Source organism: Panthera tigris, chromosome C2 (assembly GCF_018350195.1).
Source record: "Panthera tigris isolate Pti1 chromosome C2, P.tigris_Pti1_mat1.1, whole genome shotgun sequence".
In the NCBI taxonomy this organism is placed as follows: Eukaryota; Metazoa; Chordata; class Mammalia; order Carnivora; family Felidae; genus Panthera; species Panthera tigris.
Genome location: NC_056668.1, coordinates 54,444,339 through 54,463,046, shown reverse-complemented (window position 1 = coordinate 54,463,046; position 18,708 = coordinate 54,444,339). Strand labels below are relative to the sequence as shown.

Below are 18,708 nucleotides of genomic sequence, written 5' to 3'. Positions count from 1 at the left end.
GGCTCTTCTCAATGTATCACACTCTGGAAATGCTTTGTGATTTCAAAGCTGTTCTCAACTTTTGTCTAAAAGGCAAAGAAAGGGAAGAAAAGGGCTAACAGTGACAACTGTCAAGACATTTCACAACTTTTATTTTCAAAAAAGTGTCTAGACTTCTTATGGAAATTTTCTTAGGATTTCGGTAAGTCTTTTATATCACGAAAAAGACTGATACAGCATCAAGACCTATTCAGTCTGTATTGATGTTAGGGAAAGCCTTTACCCTTATTGGTAGCCCCAGGCCTTAAGCCTATGTCATATGTTTGAAGTAGAGAATAGCCTTTTTTTTTAAGATAATGAAATTATTTCACAACAGTGTGATTTGTTGCATTTGGTTTGATTGAAGTTTGCTGATCATAGCATTCTCATTAATGACATAACTTTTCATTGACTGAACCAGGAGTTAGCCTGTTTACTATCAGCCCTATTTTTACAAAATAAGCTTTACAATTTTTTTCTGACTCAAAAAATAATAAATACCACTTTAAGAACCCTTATACAAAATTGGAAATTATAGAGAAAAAAAAAAAAATCTGAAGTCCCAGAACCTAGAAATAAACTATTCGTATGTTATAGTGAATTTTCTTCTTCCCTTTCTGTTTTTTCTATGTATTTTTGTTAACCTTTCTTTAAGAAAGAAAACCATATATGGACTGATGTAACTTACATACTTAAATCCTAATTTCCCCCCTGGTTTTCAGAAAATTTTTTATAGCTGCCTATAAAAAATTTTATGGATGCAGTATAATTTACTTAGCTCTCATCTTGATGGATATTAAGGATGTTTCCAAGTTTTTTGATACTATGAAAGTAATTCTGCTAAAGATAGGTAAGACTGGAAACGGCAGAGGTATTTTAAGGCTCTTGATACATACTGCCAAAATGTTTTCTAGAAACTTTGTATCAATTACTACAGATGAGAATATCTGTTTCTTTAATAAGTTTATTTATTTTGAAAGAGAGAATGAGCAGGGGAGGGGCAGAGAGAGAGGGAAAGAGAGAATCCTAAGCACTATTACTGCGGAGCCTGACGCAGGGCTTGAACTCACATACTGTGAGATCATGACCTGAGCCAAAACCAGGAGTCGGACGCTTAATCGACTAAGCCACCCAGGTGCCCCCGGGTGCTGTTTTTTTACCGCCTAATCCTGACATAATTATAATTCTAAAATCTTTGCTAGTAATTTGATGACAAAAAAAGCATCCATCTTGTTTTAATTTTCATTTTTGTGTTAGGTTGAATGCTCTTTTTTTGTATTTATTCCACTGATCATATTTTAAAGAACATGCTAATTAAGCTAAGAAAATATTTTGATGGCAATTTTTTATTTAGGCTCTTCTTAGAACAAGTATATGTGGGGTGTGTGTGTATGTGTGGAGGAGGACCTATATATTTGATTCGCTCAGTCTGGACTCACATTTAAAGGTGTTTATGATAAGAATACCTATTTATTTGTGGAACTCTTGCTCCGTATGATAGATGCTGTGGAGCACATCTGCAGTCACATTTTCATCTCACAAGAACTCTGTGGGGGTAGGTACCATTGTTATTCCCATTTTGTAGAAAAATACGGAAGTGCAGGTAGGTTAGGCAGTTGGCCACAACCCCCCAGCTGTTCTCTGGTAGTACTGGTATTTGAACCAGTGCTATTTACCACTGCAGTATACTGCCTCCGTGTCTTGAACTTACTTTGAGAACTTTTTTTTTCCATGAAGAGTGAACCTATATGTGGGTACACATACTGAGTAGATGAAACTATTACTGACAGAGCAGAATGTAGACCTACTTTGTTTTAATTTATTCAACAAATGTCTATTGACAGGGTGCCTACTGATTGCTAGGCATGGGCTATAGGCTCGAGATGTGGAAGTGAAATGCATATTGCCCCTGGCTTTGTAGCACCCACATTTCAGTTGAGGAGACATGTAAGTGTGCATGTTCTGTGCCTTCTGTCACATTTTTGGGATAGTTATGAATCTAAGTCTACCTTTTACTTTGGTATGCTTTCTAAGAGACCTCCTATTTGTGGCCTAGAGATTCCACCAAACAGGAGAGCCCCTCTGTTTTTCACTTGCCACTTGGTTATATGTTTTTTATACAGTGTGGTATCATGTAGCCCCGGAAGTATTAATAGTAACTCAGACCCATGACTTTCACTTTCTAGATTGCTAGTTCTCCTTAACTGTTTCAGATTACCATTTATAGTCTGTATTTGACCACTGGAGGTTTTCCTCAGTGGTTTTCTGGTTCTGCATGTCAGTCTTTTGGTAGCCCAAGATTAAACTTGGACTTCCCGTAGGCTAAACATGTAGTAAAGAACAGGTTGTACCTTCATTTTTAGGAGAAAGAGTTACTTTCTACCAGAAATGTATCTTGAACTGTATCTCAAGATGCCATTGATCCTACTGAGGAAGAAGCCTGAGAAGACTTTTAAACTGCTGAAGCCAAGCCAGGACTTGGTGAGCCCTAGACCATGTTTTGAAGACAAAGGTTTCTCACTGGGAAATGTTCCTGAATACCTTTGCCTTTATCTTTAACTCATAAACTTTTAAGCAGAATCTTAATGCTTAGCAAGCTCAGAGGTTACTAGAATCAAACAGTGAGTCTCAACCAAAGTCACAAATCCCTAGTAGTATTGTATTTGAGGCACTTTGTGTTTTTTTCTAAAACTATACCAACTCACAGTTTCCTGCTTGACAGTTTCCCTTAATGACAATTAAGGTACTGGCTTGATTTCCAGGTTTCTTCTTTCTTAGTCTTTGACAACATACCAGGTAATTTCTATCATTTAGGTGTTTCATAAGTGGTTTCAAGTGTTATCCACCAAAATCTCTGGTTCCTACAGGGTTAAGATTCAATTCCATATCAGGAACTTACTAACATTCTGAAATTCTTTGAGTTAGGCATATACATTCTTACTTTTCCTTCCTTTGAACTTTTTACAAGGAGTCTTTCCACAAAACTGTGAGACAATAAACGTGACCAGGTAAGCTGAAACTTTGCAAAGCAATCTAAAATAAATGCAAAAAACTTCTATTGCTCCACGACCTTTAACATTTTTGTCAAAACATTAAAACTTTTACTGTCAGTAATAACACTAGTAGGAAAGGAAAAAAAGTAATACTTAGTAGACGGTAAATTGAAACATCAAAAACATTGAGAATTAAAGTGTTTCATCAAGAGTAGTTGGAACAGTGCTTGCCTCATTTTTTTTTAACCATTTATTTATTTTATTTTATTGTTTTAATTTACATCCAAGTTAGTTAGCATATAGTGCAACAATGATTTCAGGAGTAGATTCCTTAATGCCCCTTACCCATTTAGCCCATCCCCCCTCCCACAACCCCTCCAGTAACCCTCTGTTTGTTCTCCATATTTAAGAGTCTCTTATGTTTTGTCCCTCTCCCTGTTTTTATAGTATTTTTGCTTCCCTTCCCTTATGTTCATCTGTTTTGTATCTTAAAGCCCTCATATGAGTGAAGTCATATGATATTTGTCTGTCTCTGACTATTTTCACTTAGCAAAGTACCCTCTAGTTTCATCCACATAGTTGCAAATGGCAGGATTTCATTCTTTTTGATTGCCGAGTAATACTCCACGGTGTGTGTGTGTGTGTGTGTGTGTGTGTGTGTGTGTGTGTGTGTGTATACCACATCTTCTTTATCCATTCATCCATCCGTGGACATTTGGACTTACTTCCTTCTTATTATAGAACTTTGAATACAGAGCAGGCATGTTTTTTATGCCTCAGTGAATTGTCATACTCCTTTTTAAGTTGGGATCAGCTTCCAACATTTTATCCTTTGCATTTACAGGGTTACACAATATCTCCCACAATTTCTTTCACGTGAAGTTTTTTTCCAGAGTCACCGCTCTTGGGACATCTGTGTTCCTTTTGTCACAACCTACTCACTGTCCCCATTTATGCCAATAAGTTCACTTTTACTGAGTTTCTCTGACTGTATATCTAGAGTCCCTGGAATGGCAGTATTGTTGATATTCCCTCATCCAGTTGTTTCTTCTATGATGCCATTTACATTTTATTCGAATTTCACTTCCAACATTACCACTTTATATTTCTTTACTCTTTCATCTTTGTTGCCTGTTTCCTGCTTTGATAATCCATCATAAAGTATTACACTGATTTATTACTGGGACACAAGGAAGTTACACAACACCTGCTTTGCTGTCTGTGCATGAACTGAATAACAGGTGTTCAGTGAGCAGTCACCAACAGTCTTTGAAAGAAGTGACATGATTGGTCACTGATCATGATACACATCTGATATTAACAGGGTGATTTGTGTACTGAAGAGATAACAGTGAAGTTTGCACTTCATGCAAGTACTCAGTTAATTTATTGTGGTATTGTGATAACTGAAATTTCTACTGTAATTTGGGGGCATTTGTGTTATTTAAACCATGGCAACTGAAATTCATGCATATTGAAACTGAGCCAAGTGAGGACCACTGTAATTTATTTCATATTCATGCATTCTGGGCATCTTTCATGTCCTTTTCTAACTTTCTAGTTCTTGCTCAAAATTACTCCACAAAGATTTTGGTTACTGCTCAGAGGTATTTGGTTATATGTTCCTGTAGAAGTCATTGTTGCGAAATTCAAGGAAAATTACCACAACAGCTTTGAGATCCTGTTAAGACCTTGAATCCAATTTTTAGGACTATTTTATTGATACTGAAAGTAGTTAGACCGTGAGCACACCTAAAAAAATAACGTAATGGAACAGGGGATTTCTTTGTAGATCAGAAAAATCATTCTGAAGAAGTGAGGATATATACTAATTTGCTCCAGGAAATTTCTATCCAGGAAGGTAAAATATCGGCACAATAAATACTATTACAAAGAATCATTCTGTGCCCTGGTTGATGGATACTATTAATAGGACTTTGTTATTAAGTTTCCTTTGAATTTCATTCACTAATCTTGGACTTAGAGTGCCTTCCCTTGGTCCTTTCCACATAATTATCACACTGTGTTATTAAATGTTTTTATGCCCTGGTTTTATTGTAGGAAGAACTGAACAAAACTGTAGCTTGGCAGTATACTCTTGTAGAAATGTAATTGTTATTCCTTCGACTTTTTACAAATTCAAGCATCCCAGCTTCCTGCATACACTCTGAAGTTATGGCACCATCCATAAGATCAGGGAACATTTGGAACCAAGGAAAGGAAGTTACTGTGTTGGACATCCTCTTCTTTAATCTTCTGTATTCAAAGTACTTTCTGTACAGTGCCTGGGCTTTTTTATTTCTGCGTCCTGTAGACCAGGAATGTGATTTTTAGTCAGGATTCATTTTTACCAAATTGTTTCATCAAAGCCAGTTGGATAGTGCATGCAGTTTATTATAAAATCCTTTACTTGCCTTTTGGCAAGTAATCAGTTTATAATGGGTATTCATACTCTGTTTTCTCCAGCACCAGATTCACATAGCATTTGTTATTTTTTTATGAGTATGTTAAATATTCGTAAAGTAGTAATTTAATTAAATAATTAAAAATTTGGAAATTGTAATTTCACTTTCAAAGTGATTGGATGTGTTTTATCCTGCATCAAAGACAATATTGATTTGCAGCTGAACAGATACCAAAAAGATCTTACAATTACTCTCCTAAAGTTGTCAGAAAATAATGAAGTCAGACATGTCTCCCTTTATGATTTATTCTTAATCTGGTATGCATTACATCTCGCTGGTTAGCCTTCTTATCTGACCGCTAACTCACTGACCACTCAGTAGAGGAAACATCTAAATGTCATGCCTTTGAGCAGATATCGCATTCATAGATTTGGGGGTTTGTTGGTTGGATAGACTGAGGTCTTTGTAGATCTGTATGGGCATATTGAATCCTGTCTTTGGAATATCATGAAAACTAGGGTGACAGCTTTTATTTGATCTCCAAGTTGATCTAGTAATTTCACTATATTTTATCAACCACAGCCTGCATTTTTTTCTTGTATGTCCTTTCTGTTAGTCACAAGGAGACAAGAAAACCTAAATGGACTATCTATTCATGACATTAGCTGTTGTTTCAGGTGGTTAGAGGGACATGTCATTTTTTTATTCACATTTGAATTTGAAGATTAAATACATAAAGGGGCTTTCTTAGGCTAGAGGAGACCCACACCTTTTACTGAACTGGGAAAGAAGGCCAGGGAATAACATTCCATCAGTCGCTTCTCCCTTACCCCTAACACACACATACAGGTGCACACGCATGTACACACACACACACACACACACACACACACACACACACACACTAGAATGTAAGGGCTTTGAGGCAGAAGTATTTGGGTTTTTTGTTCAATGCCAGCACTTAGAATAGTGATTATCACATGGTAAGTGCACCATTATTGTTGCATAATCTTCTACTTGTACCTTGATTTCATTGATAGGATTTCAGCTAAGAAAAAGGGCTTGCTACATTGTCGGTACGTAGTAAATATTTCTAAAACAAACAAATTAATCAGCCTCGCTCATTTCTGAGAAGTAGCTGGCTATATTTAATTATTTTATAGAATATGTAAAAGGGGAAAATTTTAGAATTCCTAATTTATTGTCAAAAATATAATAGTTCTCCCCCATATACTTGGTACTCCTTTGTCAGGCAGCATTAGGGTTATAAGTTTTTGTTAAAAATATAAATACTGACAACACCAAATGCTTATGAGGATGTAGAGCAGCAGGAACTCTCATACATTGCTAATGGGAATGCAAAATGGTACAGCCACGTTGGAGGACAGTTTGGCAGTTTCTTTAAAATCTGAACATGTTCTTCCCATATAATCTGGCAGTTGTGCTCCTTGATATTTATCCAAGTGGAGTTGGAAACTTACGTCCACACAGAAACTGGCACACAGATATTTATGGCAGCTTTACTGTTCTACAACAGGTGAGTGGATAAACTGTGGTACATCCATACACGGATATTATTCAACAATAAAAAGAAATGAGCTCTCAAGTTGCCATGAAAAGACATGGGGGATACTTAAATACGTATTATTAAGTGAAGTCAATCTGAAAAGGCTGCATACTTTATGATACCAATTATAGGACACTCTGAAAGAGCCACAATTGTGGATATAATAAAAAGATGAGTGATTGCCAGGGAAGGGGCTAGGGGTGGAGGAGAAATGCATAGGCCAGAGCACAGGATTTTTAGGGCAGTGAAGTTACTCTGTACGATATAATGATGGATAGGTGTCATTATACATTTCTATAAACTCAAGAACATACAACAAGAGTGAACCCCTACTGTAAACTAGGGACTTTGGATGATTAGGATGTGTCAACATAGGTTTATCCTTTGTAGAAAATGTACCATTTTGATGAGTAATGTTGATAATGGGGAAGGTCACTCGTGTTTAGGGGTAGGGTATATATGGGAATTCTCTGTACCTTCCTTTCATTTTGTTGTAAACCTAAAACTATACTAAAAAAATAAAGTCTTAAAACATAAGGAGTGTTATTGTCTTATTTTTTGTATTGATTTCAGTACTTTTAGCTGAGGAGAATCTTTTAACACGTGCTGATTTTTAAAATTACATAGATTTTAAAAATCTATGCTGAACAACCAGGAAGTTTGATAAGAGCCTGCAGTTAAGGGCAGAAGAATGAAACTGGACCACTTCCTCACACCATACACAAAAATAAATTCAAAATGGATGAAAGACCTAAGTGTGAGCCAGGAAACCATCAAAATCCTAAAGGAGAAAACAGGCAACAACATCTTTGACCTTGGCCGTTGCATCTTCTTACTAGACACATCTTTGGAGGCAAGGGAAACAAAAGCAAACATGAACTATTGAGACTTCAAGATAAAAAGCTTCTGCACAGCAAAGGAAACAATCAACAAAACTCAAAGGCACTCTGTGGAATGGGAGAAGACATTTGCAAACAGCATAGCTGATAAAGGGTTAGTATCCAAAATTTACAAAGAACTTATCCAACTGAACGCCCAAAAAACAAATTATCCAATTAAGAAATGGGCAGAAGACCTCAAAAGACATTTTTCCAAAGAAGACATCCAGATGGCTAACAGACACATGAAAAGATGCTCAATATTGCTCATCACCAGGGATATACAAATCAAAACCACAATTAAGTACCACCTGACACTTGTCAGAATGGCTAAAATTAGCACAGGAAACAACAGATGTTGGCAAGGATGCAGAGAAAGCGGAACCCTCTTACACTGTTGGTGGGAATGCAAACTGGTGCAGCCACTCTGGAAAACAGTATGGAGTTTCCTCAAAAAGTTAAAGATAGAACTACCCTACAACCCAGCAATTGCCCTATTAGGTATTTAACCAAAGGATACAAAAATACAGATTCAAAGGGACACTTGCACCCCAGTGTTTATAGAAGCACTATCAACAATCACCAAACTATGGAAAGAGCCCAAATGTCCATTGACCAATGAATGGATAAAGAAGATGTGGGATACACACAGACACACACACACACACACACACTGGAATATTACTCAGCCATCAAAAGGAATGAAATCTTGCCATTTGCAAGAATGTGGATGGAGCTAGAGTGTATTACACTAAGTGAAAGTTATCAGAGAAAGACAAATACCATATGATTTTACTTGTATGTGGGATTTAAAAAACAAAACAGCACATGGGAAGGGAAAAAAAGAGGGAAACAAGCCATAAGAGACTCTTTACTGTAGAGAACAAACTGAGGATTGATGGAGGGAGGTGGGCAGGGGGATAGGCTATAAATGGGCAAGGGGCATTAAGGAGGGTACTTGTGGTGAGCATTAGGTGTTGTAAGTGAAGAATCACTAAATTCTACTTTTGAAACCAATATTACACTATTGGCTAACTAGAATTGAAATAAAAATTTGAAACAAAATTGTCAGAATATTAAAAGAAAATAAAGTCTATTAGATTTGAATTACAAAAAAAGGCACATTGTATCATTTTTATCTTAATGCTAAGTGGGAAATTATTTGAATTTATTTTCTTTGATATATTTAAAGTTTTGATAGGTTTGATAAATAAGAGTAATTATACTTAATAAAGGGCCAGAAAAAATCACCAATAAAAGATCCTTGAGATTATTGCGTTCTCTGACATCTATATCAGATTCCTGACTTTTTAGCTACACTGAAAACTTTGACAGCTGACTTAGCAACAAGGTGCTTTCTCCATACTTGCTGTAGGACCTGCATAGGCACCATCGTGAGCAAGAAAATGAGTCAAAAGAATTTCTTTTTATAGGTTCACTAAAGGTATATAGAGATGAACTCCTTCATTGCCTGTGGTTACATAAGTAGACTCCACTGATATTTTTGATAGAAATGGCTACTTAATTTAAGGAAGAAGATAGTATCCTTGAAAATAAGTAGTAGTTGAACTAATTAACAGGAACAACAGCTATCTTGAACATGTAGTGCATTTATATGCAAAGGTTTGAAAAGTGGTGGTTTATTTTTGTGACTATTGTTGGCATTATTTTTCTCCTAAAGCTCTTCTGAGTCTGAAAAGGTGGAATTTTATATGAGGTTCACACTCTTATTTTTGTTAAGAATGATATGTCTGCCTCTTTGCATGAATTTGTACTGTACTCCGAGGTGAATTCTTACTACGTGATCTTAGTAACTCTTTTATGTGTTGAATTAAACCAGAGTCTCTTATAAATGATTGATTGTGAGGTATGTTTGAAACACAACTTCTATTTTATAACCCTTTTACAGAACTTTCAGGCTCTATTTAGATAACAGTATGCATGGGATTAAATCAGAAATCTGACATATGTCTAGAGAAAGTTTTCTTTTTTTAAACCATATTTGTGCCTTTTGTGACCTATACGTGGAATTTCATCCTAAACAGTGTTTGAGCCTAGAAAATAGGGAAGATGTGAACACTGGTGCCCTGTAATAAGTCAGGAACATGATTGAATCATAGTCACGTAAGTTTCAAGGCTGATTGAGTCAAATGAAATCTTGGGTAACTTGCCATATTGATTCTCTTTTCTGATGAACGTGGATTTGATTACTCAGCTTCAGGACTGGTTATTGCTTAGCCTTCCATCTCCCCCTGAAGAGAATAAAGTTGAGGTTACAATCTAAAGTATGATTACAACCTAAAATAGGTAGGGAGTTAAAAAATCTTCAGGTGCCTGCATTGTATCTTAACATCTTAACTATAGATTATAATGGAATCCTAGGTTATAATACCTTATACATAGATTTTGTTATGGTCATTTAAGGGTTTATTTGTTGTTTTTAAAATTATATTTAATTATAAATAAATATATAATTAATAATGTATAAATATATATATTTAATTATAGTTTGTCATTTTAGTTGAAGCAGATTAAATGCTAAATATAACATTTAAAAAATCTTCACCTCAGTTCAGTCACCCATTGATTAATGGCATGGAAAATATTGTGTGTATGAAACACAGCAGAATTTCTGTCATACACTCTGCTACTCAGCCTCCTTTTAGGTTACTTTAACAACTTTCTTGGTGAAAAATTAATATTAACCAAAACAGAACTCAAAAGGTGAATGTATAGCAAAAGAAATACAGTTAACTCTTGAACAACATGGGTTTGAACTCTGTGGGTCCACTTCTATGTGGATTTTTTATGGTCCAATGCTATATATATATTCCCTTCCTTATGATTTTCTTAATATTTCCTTTTCTGTAGCTTACTTTCTTATAAAATAATTCAGGACATGATACACCTAACATACAAAATATGTATTAACCACCTGTCTATGTTATTAGTGAGGCTTCTAGTCAACAATAGGCTATTAGTGGTGAAGTTTTGGGGGAGTCAAAAGTTTTATACTTGGATTTTGGACTGCAGATGGTGAGGGAGGTCAGTGCTCCCAACACCTGTGTTGTTTCAGGGGGGCAACTCTAATATTTTTAGGCTTATCCATTATATTCTTTCAAGGAAGGTATTAGATACTTGACAATAGAGCTAGCACCAAAAACAGGAACACATATGATGAGTGCTATTGAGTATTCGTAGTTTATTTTTATACAATTATTTTAATTGAACAATGTAAACATGTTTTACCCTCAGGATACCAAAAGGGTCTGATGTGTCTAGTGTTTATTCTACTTTTTCAAAACAATCTAGAATTCCAAATGCTTTCCTAATTTTATGTTTTACTAAGTACCCGGTTATTTCTCATCAGTGTATGTATATCAATTGTAAACCTGAGGCAGTTTTGTTCCTCAGGGGACATTTGACAATGTCTGGAGACATTTCTGATTGACACAACTGAGGGGCCATTCATGACATAGAGTGTGTAGAAGCCAGGGATACTAAACATTGTATAATACATGGAACAGAGTTATCTGGCCCAAAATGTTAGTAATGCTTTAATTTAGAAAGCCTGATGTATATACCTTCATTCTTTAAATATAGGGGAATAAAGCATCACCTTTAAATTTAGTATCCATATTTATACTGCCATGACAATAATTTAGATAATGACTTATGAAAAAGATTTGAGGTAGCTTCACATGATAGGAGGGAGTTGTTCCTCAAAGATTATTCAGTTACAGTAAGTTACAGTTTATCTCTGCATTTCATATGTTACAGAAATGGCTTTACTTTTTGTGATTGGGTTCATATAATTCTTTGTGTGTGTTTTTTTTTTAAGCGCTTAAATATAAATCCAGTCTCATGAAGGAGAAAACCATTCTTTTATTTGTTGGTGGACTAGTGCTCACTATAGCTGTCATTGTTGGAGCCATTCTTTTTGTCCCAGGTAAGATACACAGTTATATGAGTGAGGCAGGATTGATGGAAATGAGGACCCGGGGGCGGTTGGGGGATGGGGGCGGGGGCTCATAGGGCTGTTATAACACATTACCACAAAGGGGGTGTCTTAAAAGTGTAGAAATTTTCTCACAGTTCTGGAGGCCATAAAGCTGAACTAAAGATGTCCTCAACACCATAATCCCTCCTAAGGCTCTTGGGGAGAAACCATTCTTTGCCTCTTCTAGCTTCTGATGTTTGCTGGCACTCTATAGCTCCTTGGCTTATGGCACCATAATTTCCATTGCTGCCTCAGTAGTGTCTTTGTCAAATCTCTCTCTGCCTGTCTTACAGAGACACTTGTCATTACATTTAGGGCCCACCTGGATAATCCAGGATAAACTCCTCCTTTCAGGATCCTTAACTGAATCATCCTTTGCTATATAATGTAATATTCTTTTGCCATAGAAGTTAATATTCACAGGCTCCAGGGATTTGGAGGTGGATGTATCTTTAGGGCCATCATTCACCCCACTGCAGAGGCAGACTTCATTTGCCAAGACCTGGAAATGGGGATGGGTGTAGGAAACAATTCTATCTGAAACCACTTGTTTTTGGAAGATGGGAGTGGAAGGGGGAAGAAAGGGAGTGCAGCACATGGAAAGATGGCAGATATGAGCTGGGACCCACAGTGCAGACTGGAGAGATCTGTCATTGCTTTGGAGCTAGATACAGTACAGTGTACTGTTTAGGAACATAAATTTGGCAGCTCTGTTTGTCTCTGGAGTTAGGACACCGGGAGGACGAGAAGAGTTGAGAAGATAACTTGAAAGAACAACTGTTTTGACTTTGGGACAGATTGAACACAGCAAGTAAAGGGAATAGTAAGAGGGACTCCCAAGTTTCTCACTGGAATTCTGTGGGTAGTTGAGGCAAAGCCAAGTCAAGGTTTCCACATGTTGAGACTTAGATGTTGACATTTAGTAGATGTTTTAAGTTTGGTCTTAATAAAAAAATAGTTGTGGGGTGCCTGGGTGGCTCAGTCGGTTGAGCGTCTGACTTCGGCTCAGGTCATGATCTCACGTTTTGTGAGTTCAAGCCCTGCGTTGGGCTCTGTGCTGACAGCTCAGAGCCTGGAGCCTGTTTTGGATTCTGTGTCTCTCTCTCTCTCTGCCCCTCCCCTGCTCACGCTCTCTCTCTATCTCAAAAATAAATAAAACATTAAAACATAAAATTAAAAAATAGTTGTTTTGTGTGAAGTTTTGGGAGAAATATATTTTTGAACCTTTTGCAGTTTGTAAGAGTAGTATTGAGATTAATACACTTCGTAACTTTGAGTACTTTAACTTCCTGTAAAGTAGGAAGTACACAGGATAATATTTTTAATGTTATTTTTATTAACAGGTGAATATTCAACAAAGAATTCTTGTGGACTTGGTTTAATTGTGGTTCCTACAGTGATTTTAATATTACTTCAGTACTGTGTGTTTATGATAGGTAAGTATATGTTATAGCATGATTTTGTCTACCTTTTTCTTTTTGAAAACATTTTTGGTTAAAATATTTCTTGTATGATTTTCTTTTTTTCTTTTTTTCACAACTTAAAAGTCGGCTTATGTTCTTAGTAACACTTTCCCTGTGTGGATTAATTTTAAGGGTAGCTTAGGTTTTCAGGCCATTCTATTATTTAATAAAAAGTAATTTTCATATATATTTGATGCTAGCCAGTGGATTTTTAAAATTATATAATTTCTTTTTTTTTTTTTTTTTTTTTAAATTTTTTTTTCAACGTTTTTTATTTATTTTTGGGACAGAGAGAGACAGAGCATGAACGGGGGAGGGGCAGAGAGAGAGGGAGACACAGAATGAGAAACAGGCTCCAGGCTCCGAGCCATCAGCCCAGAGCCTGACGCGGGGCTCAAACTCACAGACCGCGAGATCGTGACCCGGCTGAAGTCGGACGCTTAACCGACTGCGCCACCCAGGCGCCCCTATAATTTCTTAATGATTATCTTCATATTTTTATTTCAGTTTTTTCAAGTTATAAGTAGACATTAAACATGCCCTTTCTCTTCTTGTGCTAAGCCTGTCTTAAAAAATAGTTCTACAAATTAGGGTTATCAATTATAAATAGAAATATATCTTTTTTAGTTATTGGCAAATCTCAACATTGTAGTTTTAAAAGATGATGCAGGTATCCAAATTGTAATTGGTATAATCTTCACTGCATTTTTGGAGTCAATCACTAACATATTTTTGTTATTATTACAGTCTGTTTTTTCCTATTTGCACATTTAACTCGGTCTTTGAGCTTATCTCTGGCTTGGTGTACATTGGAAAGTTATTAATTTGTTATAAAATCACGGATCTAGGCACACGAGACAGAGGTTACGATGTTTACAGCAGCATGTTTTGCATAATAGTTCTCTTTGCTAGAGTAATTTTATGTGCATGTGGTGAAGTCACGCATAATAGCCATTCATACTGTAAAATGCACAAATGTGGTAAAAGCAGCATTGTTCTAAGGTTTGGGGTAAAAAGCACCAGTCCAGCTCAGCTCACTGTGAAAATAAAAGACTGCTGAACGTGTGACTCTGGAACAGACTACTTGTGTGAAAAGGCAAAGTTTAGATCGTTGGGAAAGAATCGAGCATCTCATAAGGAAATCCAGAGTCAGTCTATGGTCACCGGATATTATTTTTGATTGCACAAAATACAAGTCGGTATGATTGCTTCTTAAATGCTCTCAACCCACTTTTTCTTTCTTCAGGTGTTTGGATGTCTTCCTTCACCATCGCCATATTGATCCTTCAGGTACTGGGCTATGTGCTCTCTGTGGTTGGACTAAGCCTCTGTGTCTCAGGTAAGGGTTACGTTCTTCTCTCATCCCAATTTTTCTTACTACAGATTTCTCTTGGACAGAGCTCTTCTTCCTCCTCTCCTTCTTCTTCTTTATCCATTCATCCATTCCCCTATTGAAGGACATCCTGCCGCTTTCAGTTTTTGATGATTAAGAATAAAGCTACTATAAACATCCATGTGCGTGTTTTTGTGTGGACATAAGTTTTCAACTCCATTTGAGTAAATACCAAGGAGTGTGATTGCTGGGTTGTTATGTTAAGAACATATTTAGCTTGTAATGAATTGCCAACCTATCTTACAAAGTGGCTGTGCCATTTTGCATTCCCACCAGCAATGAATGAGAGTTCCTGTTGCTCCACATCCTTGCCAGCATTTGGTGTTGTGGGCTTTGTGAGCTTTCTTTTTTTAACTCTCATTTTTTCCCCACTGAGAATAGTGCTTTCCATATTGCCATGAGAATATTGGCTGTATATGGCTTGTGGGCTGATTATTCTAGCAGCCAAACTGCTGTGCCTATATTTGTGGGAGAATTTTTTAAATAACCAGCCTCTAATTGGTTGGAACTTAAGGCTTTACACACTATTTTCTATTAGTCTTGATGTGATAAGGCACATGTTATGCAAACAAAATCTTTTGTCTTTTAATAATTTGGAGGCATTTCACTGAGTTAATAATGATGAATATATGTAGGTAGTTTTTGTTTCTTAATAATTAGAAAAAGAATTACTCTCCTTAAAACTTGATTTATTGTTGTTTGTTCTTTTAAAAAGATAACTTATTTCATGTAGATTTTTAATGTAAAATCTCACTTGTTTTTACAGAGTGCACCCCAGTGAACGGCCCTCTTCTGATTTCAGGTTTGGGTATTATAGCTCTAGCAGAATTACTTGGATTAGTTTATATGAAACTTGTTGGTAAGTCAATCTTATTTTTTGTTAGCCTGTGCCGAGAATTTCAGTTATATAATTGAAATATAATGAATGTAATGCTTTGATTGGCTCTTACGGTTTGACTAAAGAAATTTCTCAGTTTTCCCAAAAACGAGAATATATCATGAATGCAGCTGTATTTCTTAAATAATAAAATTGGAATGATTTGGAGGTAATGAAAGAGGGTAGAAGTAATATGAATTAATGAAAATTTTAGATTATAAACTATTTTTTAAAAAATGGCTTTATGTTTTAGAATGTATAGACTATACTAGCTAAAGGGAGAGAATGTTGAGGATTCGTTTTATTTTTTTATTTTTTTAATTTTTTTTTTTTTTTTAACGTTTACCCACTTTTTTAGAGACAAGAGACAGAGTGTGAGCAGGACAGGGGCAGAGGGAGGGGGAGACACAGAATCTGAAACAGGCTCCAGGCTCTGAGCTGTCAGCACAGAGCCTGAAGTGGGGCAAAGATTCATTTTAATAGAAAAAGATTTTTAATTGTCCCATTGTTTCTATGAGAGACCTACTTGTTACTTGCTCTTCTTGCAGATTGTTTATAGACCTTGGCTCCCCTAAGTAGACAGGTTGAAATTCAAAATCTGTCACTTTTGTTAAAAGAACAGTGTCTTTTGACTTTACTTGACTTTAAAATATTTTTACTTAAGAGACTCTTAAATATAGGGAACAAACTGAAGGTTGCTGGAGGGAAGGGGAATAGGGGAGATGAGCTAAATGGGTGATGGGTACCAAGAAGGGCACTGTTGGGATGAGCACTGGGTGTTATATGTAAGTGATGAATCATTAAATTCTATGCCTGAAACCATTAATACACTATATGTCAACTAACTTGGATTTCAATAAAATTAAAAATACAATACAATAAAATAAAATAAAACCTCCCAAAACAACAACAACAGCAATGAAACGAATATAATAAAAACATGGAGCTTTAAAATTTAGGCTTTTGCTACCTTTTAATTAATTTATTTATTTATTTATTTATTTTTAAAATCCGGTATAATTAACATACAGTGTTATGTTAGTTTCAGGTACACAATGTTAATGACTCAATAGTTCTATACATTATTCAGTGCTCATGATGAGGAGTGTGCTTTTTACTTCCCTTTGCCTATTTCCCCCACCCCCCACCCACCTCCCCTCTGGTAACCACCAGTTCTGTATAATTAAGAATCTTATTTTTGTTGTCTCTTTTTTCCTTTGTTTTTGTTTCTTAAATTCCACATATCAGTGAAATCATATGGTGTTTGTCTTTCTCTCACTGACTCATTTCACTTAGCATTTATACACTCTGGATCCTTCCATGTTGTTTTTACTACCTTTAAAATAAATGGTTAGTAAGTTGGAATTAGCTAATTTTTTTGAATTTCATATTTAATCTGCCAATTTTCAAATAACAGATGTCTATATAAATTCTTATTTTTTATACATAGAGGCAGATGCTTTTAGGTAGTATGTTGTCTGATTTAAGCTAAAAATGTTCCCTGCAATTGGTTTACATTAGTATCCCTTTAAAAAAGTTGGTTTTTTTAATTTAAGCAGTAAACCAGACTCTTAAAAATTTGTCAAAATAATTAAAAGTTGCCAAATAATAGAGTAAAAAAAAAAATCAGTGTTCTGCTTTAGGTGAACTTTACTGTGTTTCAAAAATTATATGAACCTTGAATTGTTAGTCAAATAATTTTCCATATGGCTTACATAATATTGTCAAAGAAACTTTACCTGTGTTTCTTAACCTCAGCTTTTGCTGACTGATCATTGAGTTCAGTTTTGTTACATATTCTTTTGTCCCTATCTAGTTAATGCTTGTTAGATAAACAAAATACTTAACTAAAATCTCCCTATCTTTGGTTTATGTGTTCTCATAAATCAGAGTTGTTTCCTCAATGAAATTTTCTTAGTTCATGACTCACAGGTCCATAAAATACAATGAAGACCTCTCAGCCCAATGGTAGTAGCTATCATGAGCATCACATTATGAATGTTGATACATATTCTATTTTTGTTGAGTATTCCAGTCCCCATTTGTGTGGTTCTTGAAGTTGATACTGCTAGTTACATTGCTCTGTGTGAGTGTTTGAGAATACAATGTTCTCCTCAGTATTCCTACAACATGATGTAGTATTAGGTGTCTTTGATGGCTCTTTGTTCTGTTTATTCCTCATTGTCTGGATCATCCTCCCTTTTTTTAAATGTTTGCTTATTAGTTTTGAGAGAGAGCACGCACGCGCGTGGGGGAGGGACAAAGAGAGAGTGGGACACAGAATCTGAAGCAGGCTTCAGGCTCTGAGCTGTCAGCACAGAGCCGGACATGGGGCTCGAACTCAAGGACTGTGAGATCATGACCTCATCTGAAGTCAGACACTTAACCGACTGAGCCACCAGGCACCCCTGGATCATCCTCCCCTTTTATTGCCTTGCTCCCCATGCCTTCCATGTCTGACAAAGAATGATGTTCAGTAGAATTGCCAACAGGTCTGCAATGCCGACTCGGGTGGAAATAGGCATTGTCTAGCTACCACCTCCTGGGTCCTGTCTCTCCCTTCTCCATAGCTTATCTCCCAAAGAAGCTTGGGAAACCAGTGTAGTAACACACATACTGTTCTCATGTGAAAAATCGAAGTGAAAGTAAAATCCTAAAAGAGTTCCCCCAGTTTTTTCTTTATCATAGTTTAGCATATAAATATTTATATGTTAAGAATTTAGTCCAATTTTATTGACATTTTGAGAATATTCTAAATTAACTTTCCAAATCAACTTGTCTAATGCCAGAATTCAGAGGCACACCTTCGGTCAGTTGAAGGGCAAGAAGAGAAAAGGTACAGGAAAGTTGCTCTTTAGATAATGTGGTAGAATAGGAAAATTAGTGTGTTTTTCTTATATAATCTGAGTGTGTAAATATCAGTATATGTAACATTAAGGTTGCAAATTTTAGCATTTTTATCAGGAGGCAAGTAATTGTGTTTCCAAAATAAATTTTACTCATTGTGCTCTGTTTTGGAAAAGCTTAATGAATGTGTCTTGACTTAAATGCAATAAAATTCTCAGATTTTGTTGTTGTTAAAATCCAAGCTATCTTTTTTAAGAGTAAGTTAAT

The 18,708-nt window shown here is 35.9% G+C and overlaps 1 protein-coding gene across 8 annotated transcripts in view; it reads left to right on the top strand.

The window, feature by feature from the left end:
• The window catches only part of CD47 (CD47 molecule), a 47,419-nt gene that overhangs the window by 21,693 nt on the left and 7,018 nt on the right, over positions 1-18,708 (top strand). For 4 of the 8 annotated variants that reach the window (XR_006222071.1, XM_042998624.1, XM_042998625.1 and 1 more), the window contains exons 4-8: positions 1,520-1,573; positions 11,703-11,810; positions 13,205-13,297; positions 14,571-14,663; positions 15,484-15,576. Coding sequence is in view for 4 of the 8 variants with exons in the window: in XM_042998624.1 (XP_042854558.1) it covers positions 1,520-1,573; positions 11,703-11,810; positions 13,205-13,297; positions 14,571-14,663; positions 15,484-15,576 (441 nt within the window). In the remaining 4 variants the exon portion in view is untranslated. Of the gene's footprint in view, positions 1-1,519; positions 1,574-11,702; positions 11,811-13,204; positions 13,298-14,570; positions 14,664-15,483; positions 15,577-18,383; positions 18,431-18,708 lie in introns of all 8 variants that reach the window. The other 4 variants (XR_006222073.1, XR_006222072.1, XR_006222074.1 and 1 more) reach the window with 2 other exon arrangements.